At 41.4% G+C, this 10,857-nt stretch overlaps 1 protein-coding gene and 1 pseudogene across 1 annotated transcript; both read right to left on the bottom strand.

Moving 5' to 3' along the window:
- Positions 1–1,260: 1,260 nt before the first annotated feature.
- On the bottom strand, positions 1,261–2,163 carry LOC148683856 (vomeronasal type-2 receptor 26-like). Its single transcript, XM_088655820.1, has one exon. The coding sequence runs from the start codon at positions 2,161–2,163 to the stop codon at positions 1,261–1,263; it is 903 nt and encodes a 300-aa protein (XP_088511946.1).
- Positions 2,164–4,620: 2,457 nt separating this feature from the next.
- On the bottom strand, positions 4,621–7,189 carry LOC148683855 (extracellular calcium-sensing receptor-like; annotated as a pseudogene).
- Between the last annotated feature and the right edge of the window lie 3,668 nt (positions 7,190–10,857).

Here is a 10,857-nt window from a genome sequence, read left to right as displayed (position 1 = left end):
GATGGGAAAATAAATGTCAAAAAATCACAAACAAGTGGGCGTTTTATAGGAATTGGGTAGAAAGGGGAGAAGCCAACCCGAATATACAAGAACGAATGAACAGACTGTGTACATGGTTAAAGATATAAAGAAGGAAGGCCCGATCAGGGGGAGGGTGGGAAGGGAGGGGGGAGGAGTGGGGGGAAATAGAGAAATTGTAAAGATACATGGAATGAATTTATGTTTTTGTTATGTAAACCCAGTAAAGTGAAAAAAAAGTAATTTTTTAAAATATATTTATATATAATTTTATTAAAGATTTCATAGTTTACAAAAATACATGTGTTGTCTCTTTTTTCAAGTTTTGTTTTCTACAGATCAGTTTCCTTTGTTGTGAGGCATTAGCGTTACAGACCGTGCTAAGTTAGAAGGAAAAGAGGGGGGAAGACAGGGAGGGGAAATGGTAAGTGGTGTGGTGTGGTATGGTTATGCTTCTATTCTTCTACTTTGTATATGTGTGGCCGGGACGTTAAGGGGTGGTTTGCTTCAGTGTTACTTCTTGAACTTTAAAGCCCTAAACGACCTCGGGCCAGTATACCTGAAGGAGAGTCTGCACCCCCATCATTCAAGGAAATAAACATCTATCTATACTTTTAGAAGACATCTGAAGGCAGCCCTGCTTAGGGAAGTTTTTAATGTCTGGTGTTTTCTTCTATTTTTAGTATTTATTTATTTATTTATTGAACCCTCCCAGAGTGGAGGTAAATGGAGGCCTCCATCCCAGTTTGATATCACACAATTAAAGGAACAGACAAGTGGAAGGGGAAGTGAACTGCTCCTGCAATTGCATTACCTGAGAGTGTCACTCTTGGATGCCATCTGTAAGGAATTGCAGGTTTTCCCCAATTCATGAATTCTCATCCTTCACTTGTTTCCCAAAGCTTCTTAAAGTCGGTATGGTATTGTTATTATAGCATTGTACTCCAATGAAGGAGACTCACCTTAAAATAAAACTAAGTTCATTTCCTATCAGTGTTGCTGAGATGGTAATATGCAGAGAAAAATGAATGAATTCTGCCTTGCTCTGTCCAGATGTATGATGTGGATAGAAAGTGAATAACGGGCGTGATGAACATTCACAATTATGTCCTTTTAAGATATTCTTTGAACAATGAAGTCCACTTAATTTATACTTAAGTCAGAAAAGCTTTGAATGAGCTATAAGTAACAACAACAACAACAACAACAACAGGCAGCGACTTTTGAGAATAACAATGTTCTTCAATGTTTTCCTCTCCTAATTAACTGCTCCTTTTTGTTCAGCTCAGGCCTCAACAAGATAATGTAGCATTTGGGGAAGAAGATGCAAGTCAGCAACCCAGCACTTGAGGATATGATGGAGAAGATCTCCACAGCCACCATGTATTTCCCTTTGGTGCTCAAGTAAGTTGGAACAAAGGACAACCAAACACTGCAAAACACCAACATGCTGAACGTGATGAACTTGGCTTCGTTGAAACTGTCAGGCAAGTTCCGGGCAAAGAAAGCTACAGTGAAGCTGGCCATGGCTAGCAAGCCCATATAGCTCAGGACACAGTAAAACATGATTGGGGAAGACTCGTTACATTGCAGTACAATCTCCTCAGTCATTGACTGGGCGTCACTATCTGGGAATGGAGGAGAGGTGGAAAGCCACACCAGGCAGATGCCTCCTTGGAGAATGGAGCAAGAAAGGACAATGGAGCTGGCCAGGCTTTTCCCCACCCACTTCTTCATCCTGGACCCAGGCTGTGTGGCCATGAAAACGAGAACCACAGTGATGGTTTTGGCCAGCACAGAAGACACAGCCATTGTGAACACAAGGCCAAAGGCAGTTTGGCGCAGAAAACATGTCACCTTGTCAGGTCTGCCAATAAATAGGAGTGCAGAAAGGAAGCAGAGCAGGAGGGAGATGAGGAGAGTGTAGGTCAGGTCCCTGTTGTTGGCTTTAATTATGGGAGTCTCATGGTGCATCAAAAATATTATTAGCATCAAAACTGTGATAATGGATAATGAAACAGCAGAAATCATTAAACTGATACCCAAAGGTTCTTCATAAGATAAGTAGGTTACAGTCTTGGGAATACATGCATTCTGTCTCTTGTTTGCATATTGATCATCTGGACATTTGGAACACTCAGGCATATCTGAAATAGAAAACCAAAAAAAACCAGGTTGGAATTATTTTTAACTCTTTAAGTAACACAAAGTATCTATAGCTGTTACTCTCAGGCATATGCATAGCAGGTGGCACTATGCTAGAAGGCTCTAGATGCTAAGGTTCACAAACATACAGATTCATAGACAGTACCAAATCTCATTTGAAACATGGAAGGCACATAACATTGGAGACCTGGATGCATAAAAGGGCATTGCATACACAGTGCTCATTAATTGCATTCACATAATGTGCCCGTTATTCTTCCTTGTATTTGGCTGTGAAGTATAGACATTCTTCTTCATCTGTATCCTGAAACTCTCACCTTCATGCTCTGATATCCACCCTTTTGGGCATACAATGCAATCGTAGCAGCAGAAGGACTCCCCCTCCTTGCTTTTCTTCCTATAACCAGATGGGCACTTGGGATTACACAAAGCAACAGGCTGTGTCTATCAACAAATGAAAGGTTGAGATGTTGATCTTCAGGAGAATCATATTTGACTTACGTATGGAATGAATGTTGAAGGAAACGTGAAAATTACCTTGAAACTAAAACAAGTGCAATGGGCTCCTTTGGGCTGCTGTTGTGCCTTCCTGTGGCTACAATAGGCTCTGAAAAACCCTTTAGATTGTGTGACAGGCCCTGTCAGGCCCATCCACAGCTGTGGCAAACCGATGTTGTTCATGTGGTTTCCACACACACTCACTGCTGCCCCAATGTTGAGTGGAACATAGTTTGCCTGGTTCCGCTTTCTCTTTCTTTTCTGTGTAAAATTTAGTTACCCAAATTTGTAGATGTATTTAAAAAAATTCTGCATGAAAATTCATAAGCCTGTTAGTTTGAATTTCTCGTCATTTAGGGATGCTTGTATGCAATCAGCTAATATGAGTGGTCCCCGGCCTAACAAGTGCAGATGGCACTTGTCTAAGCTGACACTTACAATACCCAAATATCCCTTATTGATGGCTCAATTGCAGTAACAGGGGGCCTCACTGCCTTCACCAGCTTCTTTCACTTTCATTTATGGGCTGCATTCACACAGCTGGAGATTACACTTGCATGGTAGCTGTTTCTGCTCTTCCACCTTCAATTCTCTCCTGGTTCTGGGAGACGGTGATGTAGGAGATGGTAGGGAAGCACCTGGCTCTTCATTTCCCTGACCTGCTTCTTCCTTCACTTCCTTGAGTCCTTCATCCTCTAGCTCTAAAGCTTCCTCATGTCTGCCTGTTCTTCCCAGTCAGACTCCAGCCCCACTTCCCCTGGTGAACATTCATCAGTGTCCAGAAACTGCTTTTCATTTTTGCTTAAATGAGAGTAAAAATTTCATGCAATGGGGAACGCTCCATCAAATCTCTCCTCAGAGGGTTGGGTGGTTGGAGAATGAGCATAGGCAAGCACAAAATTGGGCTGAGGGTTGGGCTTTGATATCCACCCTTTGGGGCAGACAATGCAGTCATAACAGCAGAAGGACTCCCCCTCCTTGCTTTTCTTCCTATAACCGGTCGGGCACTTGGGATTACACAAAGCAACCGGCCGTGTCTATCAACAAATCAAAGGGGGAGATGTTAATCTTCAGGAGAATTGTCTTGGAATCATTAAAGTTCAGGAGAGAATATGCTATACAGTGGCCTGAGCTTACTAAGCAACATAAAAAAACAATTTGAATATATGTTGAAGTAAACGAGAGGCCTCATTACACATGGTTCAGATACACTACCTTTACACAGAAAGGGTTCCGATGTTCTCTTCAAGAACATACCTCCCTTAGAGTGTGGTCAACCATCTTTCTATCAGAGGACAGGAGTCCCACCCACTTTGGATTTCAGTTTTTTCACCTAAAAGCCCATACTCATGATAGAATGCTGAAGGAAATGTGAGAATTACCTTTAAAATGAAACCAGTGCAATGGGCTCCTTTGGGCTGCTGTTGGGCCTTCCTGTGGCTGCAATAGGCTCTGAAGGACCCCTTAGAGGGCGTGACAGGCCCTGTTGTGCACACACCCTTGCTGCCGACCCAATGTTGAGCGGAACCTGGTATGCTTGGTTTCCCTGCATTTCTCTTTATTTGCTGTGTAGAATTTAGTTACTCAGATTTGTATATGCATTAAAAAAAAATCTGCATGAAAATTCATGAGCCTTTTAGTTTGAATATCTCGTCATTTAGGGACGCTTGTATGCAATCAAGTATCAGGGGTGCTCCCTGGCCCAACAAGTACAGATACCACTTGTCTAAGCCAGGGGTTGTCAACCTGGTCCCTACCACCCACTATTGGGCATTTCAGGATTCTAGGTGGGCGGTAGGGGGTTCTAGGGCACAAGCTGAGTCCTCCTTCCATCAAGCACTGGTGGGCGGTAAGGGAAATTTACCATCAAGAAAGATGTATTAGTGGGCAGCAGGTATTAAAAGGTTGACTACCCCTGGAAGCTTCTGAAACTTCCATTTATGGGCTGCTTACACACATCTGGAGACCACACTTGCATAGAAGCTCTTTCTGCTCTTTCTGCTTCAATTCTCTCCTGGTTCTGGGAGACTGTGATGCAGGTGAGGATAGGGAAGAACCTGACTCTTCACTTCCCTGAACTGCTTCTTCCTCCACTTCCTTAAGTCCTTCGCCCTCCAGCTCTAAAGCTTCCTCCACCTCTTGCCTCCTGGCTGCCCGTCCTTCCCAGTCAGCCTCCAGCCCCACTTCCCCCACTGCACGTTCATCAGTGTCCCGAAACTCCCTGAAATCAGCATAATATAGACATTTTTGCAAAGCAATTTCTGTCATTCTAATGCCTTTTACAAATAAGATTTTGAAGCAGATTCTATGCCCTCTTTCTCTCTGGAATAAATTTGCATAGGACTGCTTTTTACTTTTGCTTAGATGAGAGTAAAATTTTCATGCAACGGGGAACCCTCCATGAAATCTGTCCGCAGAGAGTTGGGATGGTTGGAATATGAGCATAGGCAAGCGCAAAATTGTGCAGAGGGTTGGGCTTCAAACAAAAGACTCACCTTCATTGAGAACTGGGACACTTCTGCATTGAGGTCCTACCTGATTGAACCTGCTGGGCCACACTATGGCACCCTCATTGATGCTCAAGAGTTCGTCAGGAGGAGCTTGGGGATCCATCCTTCCAACTTTCACTTTATTGAAAGATTGGTTTGGATATGTGACCAAATTGATAATGTCATACTTTTGAATGAGCTCCCTATTCTGGTCAAAGGAAATCTTCTCCGCAACAGTGTTGTTAAATGACACAGCCTTCAAAAAATGGTAGAGCTAGAACAAAAACAGAAAAAAAGAATCTACTTAAGAAAATGGTTCAGCCAGACCAAAGAAAACCCTGCTTCCATGAAGGGCACTGTGGTGGATATTGTCCTCTTGATATTAATAAAGCTAGATCTAGGTCAGATTTTTATTATTTACTAGCTGATGTGGCCACACATTGCTGTGGCTCATCCCTATGTTTTCCCCCACCCTGTCCCAACCCATGACCTATTTCGTCCCCCCCCCCCTTCACCAACCCATGCGAGTCCCCACTTCCATTTGGCCTAGTTTGGCCTAGTTTGTAAAGGCAAGCCGAGGTGCTGTGGAGAGTGTGAAGGTTTTCTAGCTGCAAAAGCTGCAAAAGGAGTCCCTATCGTTCTCTCTTCCCCAAAATATGTTGGGAAACTCTCTACACAGAGCAAATTAAGTTCCCATCAACATCTCCACAGGGGTAGTGGGCAACAAAGAAGCAAAGAGACTGGGTGTTTCTGTCAACAAAAAAGGGAATCCCTGAACATAAATCAGAAAACAAAACAAAAAACCTTCCTAACAAACAATTTGCAATTTGTACAGTTAAATGTTACTGAAAATTAATAATAATAATAATAATAATAATAATAATAATAATAATAATAATAATAATAATAATAATAGAACAAACAGCCCCTGATTCAAGTTTCGACTATGTCACCTGCCAAGGCTGATGATTATGAAGGCCTCTTAAACAAAAACAAACACCATGTACATCTCTCAAACATACCACTCTTTCTCATGTGCCCTTTCACATTTCCCTCTCTTCATTTCTCTTTCACACACCAATTTGCATTCAGGTGTACAGTTAAATGTCACTGGAAATGATAAGAAAATTGGAACAAACAGCCCCTAATTCAAGTTTCGACTCTGTCACCTGCCATGGCTCATGATTATGAAGGCTCCATCTTTCTCTCTTCATCCCCAATCTCCTTCTGGATCTGGATGAAATCATGACATGTAAGGCATGAGCCACGATATAGACACTATTGTAAAAGCTGTAGCTCTGGCCTGTTACACTCCTTGGGAAGACGTGCTCAGGAAGGCTCTCGAGTTTCTCCTCTCCAGTGCAAGCTCTCCCAGAGTAATTACCCAATACAAAACGGTCCAGAACAATGTCCTGGGATATACAGCGAAATTGATCTGTCCAGAAATCTTTAATAAAAGTATCTCCTTCAGCATTAGAAGGGTTTCTGTTCTGAATAAATTGTCTGAATCCTTGAAGTTCATTAGACTGAAGTGCAAATGATAAAGCTCCAGAGATATATCACATATCTAAGATAGGATTGAAGAGGTACGTCTTTAACTCCATCCCGATTGTCAGAATAAAGACTTTTCCTTTTGGATTTTGCATTTGGGCCTTGATTCCTAGGTGTAGAAGATGTCTAAAAAAGAGCATATTTCTAGCCTCTCCATGGAAGACCAAGACATTGACTTTGCTGTTCATGATCTTATCAGACAAGTACACTGTACTTCTGATATAATTTCTTTTCTCAATATCATATTCAAAACTGGTGAATGAATCAAGAAATGCAAAACAAATACTATGATTGGAAAATTCTGGTATCATCTTTTGTATGAACCATTGTAAAGTCATTCCATCTGCAGCAAACAATCCAATCCATCTCCATTGGAAATGGTCAAGTAATTTGAGAATCCCCCTGAACTGATCAAGTCTCTTTGGAAGCATTTTGTAGAAGGAAGGGATTTCGCTGTTCTCCAGCATGATTGAAGCAGAATCATATATGAGCTAAACATATATTGCATGTGTGGTGAAAAAAATAGTTTACACCCTGATAAAACATTAGTCCCATTTATTTGAATGAATGTGGTTGATAAATTCAGTGAGGGCATTTGAATACTTTAATCAGCCTTCCTTTGCATAATAGAGTCTATCTTTTGTAATTCTGTTTTCCTTAGCCTTTATGTCTATTATATGAAAACTGTAGCTGCTACCCACAATGCATTCAGATCCCTCATATAGTTTATTTTATGTCTGTTTTGTTCATCAGTCATCTATAATTGTATAATTTTTCGTAACTTTTTTCATTTGAAATTTAATAAAAATATATTTTTTAAAAAAAACTAATTTGGGAGGCACCCAAAACCATGACTGAAATGGAAAGTAGTATTAAATTGTATTTTTTTCCTGTATCTTTACACACATACTGTCTTACCTGAGGAATCTTGTAGATAGCAAATATTTGTGGTATAGGAAAGTAGAAATAAGTAATATCCTCAGTGATAGTCAATAAATTTTCATGGGTCCCACACTTAAAATTGGGGAGAAGTCTGTCCTTTGGTGAAATAAAGTGCATTGCAGCAGGATAGGTCCAGCTAGCATCCAAAGTGTTATCATAAATATTGAATCCCAGTGAAATATTGGGTAAAATCTGGGGGTTTTCGTTAACCTCCTTTGCCGCAAAAGCCAAAGCCAGAATATGCTGATAGTTCTCTATCACTCTACTAAAAAGAAAGTTGCAAATTGTGTCACAAGTATATTCTGCTCTTTCTGAGGCTATTATTTTCTAAAGTAGCAATCCTATAGCAAGATCCCCTTGGATGAGCATCTTAGAATGCAGCAGATCACTGAATCAGAGGGCTGCTTCCTGTCTCAGCTGGTCCATCCTAGCTGAGCCTTGGCTGAGTTGAGGTTGGCTGAGCTGAGGGTCACTGAGCTGAAGCAGAAAAAATGATCGTTCCAGAGGCATGGGTGGGCAGAAGTTAGGATATTCCACTAAGACACATTACCTGGCAAGCCAAAATAGAAAAATCTTATGTTCGCACTGCCAGGGTAGAGGCAGATTTGGGGCAGCTTAACCAGTTTGGTTCTTCTGCACATGGAGCCTCAGGGTGTGCCATAACTATAAACTAAAAACACCCCAACAAAAAGTACGAAACAAATGCTCCAACCTCCGCACAATTGCACACATTTCACACACTAGCAAGGTTATGCTTAAAATAATACAAGGCAGGCTTAGGCAGTATGTGGACCGAGAACTCCCAGAAGTGCAAGCTGGATTTCGAAGGGCCAGAGGAACCAGAGACCAAATAGCAAACATGCGCTGGATTATGGAGAAAGCTAGAGAGTTCCAGAAAAAGTCTACTTCTGCTTCATTGACTATGCAAAAGCCTTTGACTTTATCGACCACAGCAAACTATGGCAAGTTCTTAAAGAAATGGGAGTGCCTAATCACCTCATCTCTCTCCTGAGAAATCTCTATGTGGGACAAGAATCTACAGTTAGAACTGGATATGGAACAAGTGACTGGTTCAAAAATTGGGAAAGGAGTACGACAAGGTTGTATATTGTCTCCCTGCTTAATTAACTTATATACAGAATTCATCATGCGAAAGGCTGGACTAGATGACTCCCAAGCCGGAATTAAGATTGCTGGAAGAAATATCAACAACCTCAGATATCCAGATGACACAACCTTGATGGCAGAAAGTGAGGAGGAATTTAAGAACCTTTTAATGAGGGTGAAAGAGGAGAACGCAAATAATGGTCTGAAGCTCAACATAAAAAAAACACCAAGATCATGGCCACTGGTCCCATCATCTTCTTTCAAATAGTAGGGGAAGAAATGGAGGCAGTGAGAGATTTTACCTTCTTGGGCTCCTTGATCACTGCAGATGGTGACAGCAGTCAGGAAATTAAAAGACGCCTGCTCCTTGGGAGAAAAGCAATGACAAAACTAGACAGCATCTTAAAAAGCAGAGACATCACCTTGCCTACAAAGGTCCATATAGTTAAAGCTATGGTTTTCCCAGTAGTGATGTATGGAAGTGAGAGCTGGACCATCAAGAAGGCTGATCGCCGAAGAATTGATCCTTTTGAATTATGTTGCTGGAGGAGACTCTTGAGAGTCCCATGGACTGCAAGAAGATCAAACCTATCCATTGTGAAGGAAATCAACCCCGAGTGCTCACTGGAAGGACAGATCGTGAAGCTGAGGCTCCAATACTTTGGCCACCTCATGAGAAGAGAAGACTCCCTGGAAAAGACCCTGATGTTGGGAAAGATTGAGGGCACTAGGAGAAGGGGACAACAGAGGACAAGATGGTTGGACAGTGTTCTTGAAGCTACGAACATAAGTTTGACCAAATTGCGGGAGGCAGTGGAAGACAGGAGTGCCTGGCGTGCTATGGTCCATGGGGTCACGAAGAGTCGGACACGACTAAACGACTAAACAACAACAACAAGAGTCTGTTAGCAGATTTTGTAGCTGAAGACAGTCACTCAGTCACTCAGCCAGGGCACTGCCCTCCAAGGCAAGATCGGGAAATGCCTGCATGGAAGGAAGCAGATCATGACTCACAAGCAAGATGGTCTCCGGGCAATGACATATTGAATCCCTATATTGAATAATTACTAACATACGCAATGAATTATAGAAATGTTTTGAGAGCTGAGGAGAGGAATTGTCCTAAATCTGAGCTATTTTGATCCTTTATTTGATGGGGATGGTAGCTTGATGTGTGAAGAATTCAGTATCATAACTTAACTGGGTAATGCTCTCCATCACTCTTCAATAGCATGAAAATCCTGCTTTGGAAGACAACATGGTGATGGAGAGAGATACAAATGGAAAGAGGATGGAATTCCACATAAGTCAAGAAAACAATGCTATGAAAGTCAGACATTCCAAAGCGCAGTGCATATTGAGTGGCTATTTGTATATGGGGAGGTGGGATACAAATTCCTATAATTAATTAATAGATTGCAAAAAGGAACATATCATTGTCTGGAGGCTGAAAACCGAAAACCTTCCAGCAGCTCTCCCTTGTCTACTGTGTTCAAAGTTTCTGTTTTAGAATCAGGGTTGCAAGGAGCCAAAGTTCAATCTCTTTATTTTCTGCTGCGGAATTCAATAAAGACAAAGACAAAGTATGAAAGAGAAATGATTAGTTATACAAACATTTTAGGTGCTTGTTCCCAATCAGGATGTCTGTTCATGGTAATTGGAGGCGGATGAAGGACACTCTGAAAAATGATGGCTCCATAGGTGAAATCTCCACGTTTATAAAACCTGGGATGATTCGGTCTGGAACGCCACGTTCTACATTGAACATCTTGAACCTTGCATGCTATGTGAGGCAGCAGCAACAACAACAAAATTACAAATATCACCATTCTCAATGCAAATCTAAATTCAGCTGATCTATTGATATCTACAAAATTAATAATGTCACCATTCTAACATCAAATCTAACACCAGCACACAGTAAAATTCCTTGCAGTAGCAACTTAGAGACCAACTATCAGCACACAGGTCCCTCTATTTGTATGTTTAGAATCTCCATGATAACAACAGCCTGACTTTAATGACTAATCTGCAGATCTGCTGAAGGCTAACAACCAAAATAACATATATTGACAGAAATCAATCG

This window comes from Zootoca vivipara, chromosome 12 (genome assembly GCF_965207765.1).
Source record: "Zootoca vivipara chromosome 12, rZooViv2.hap1.1, whole genome shotgun sequence".
Taxonomy (NCBI): domain Eukaryota; kingdom Metazoa; phylum Chordata; class Lepidosauria; order Squamata; family Lacertidae; genus Zootoca; species Zootoca vivipara.
This window is presented reverse-complemented; position numbering and strand designations above follow the sequence as displayed.

Coding starts and splice junctions, on each gene's coding strand:
- LOC148683856 (XM_088655820.1), bottom strand. CDS start 2,163: ATGCCTGAGTGTTCCAAATGTCCAGATGATCAATATGCAAACAAGAGA.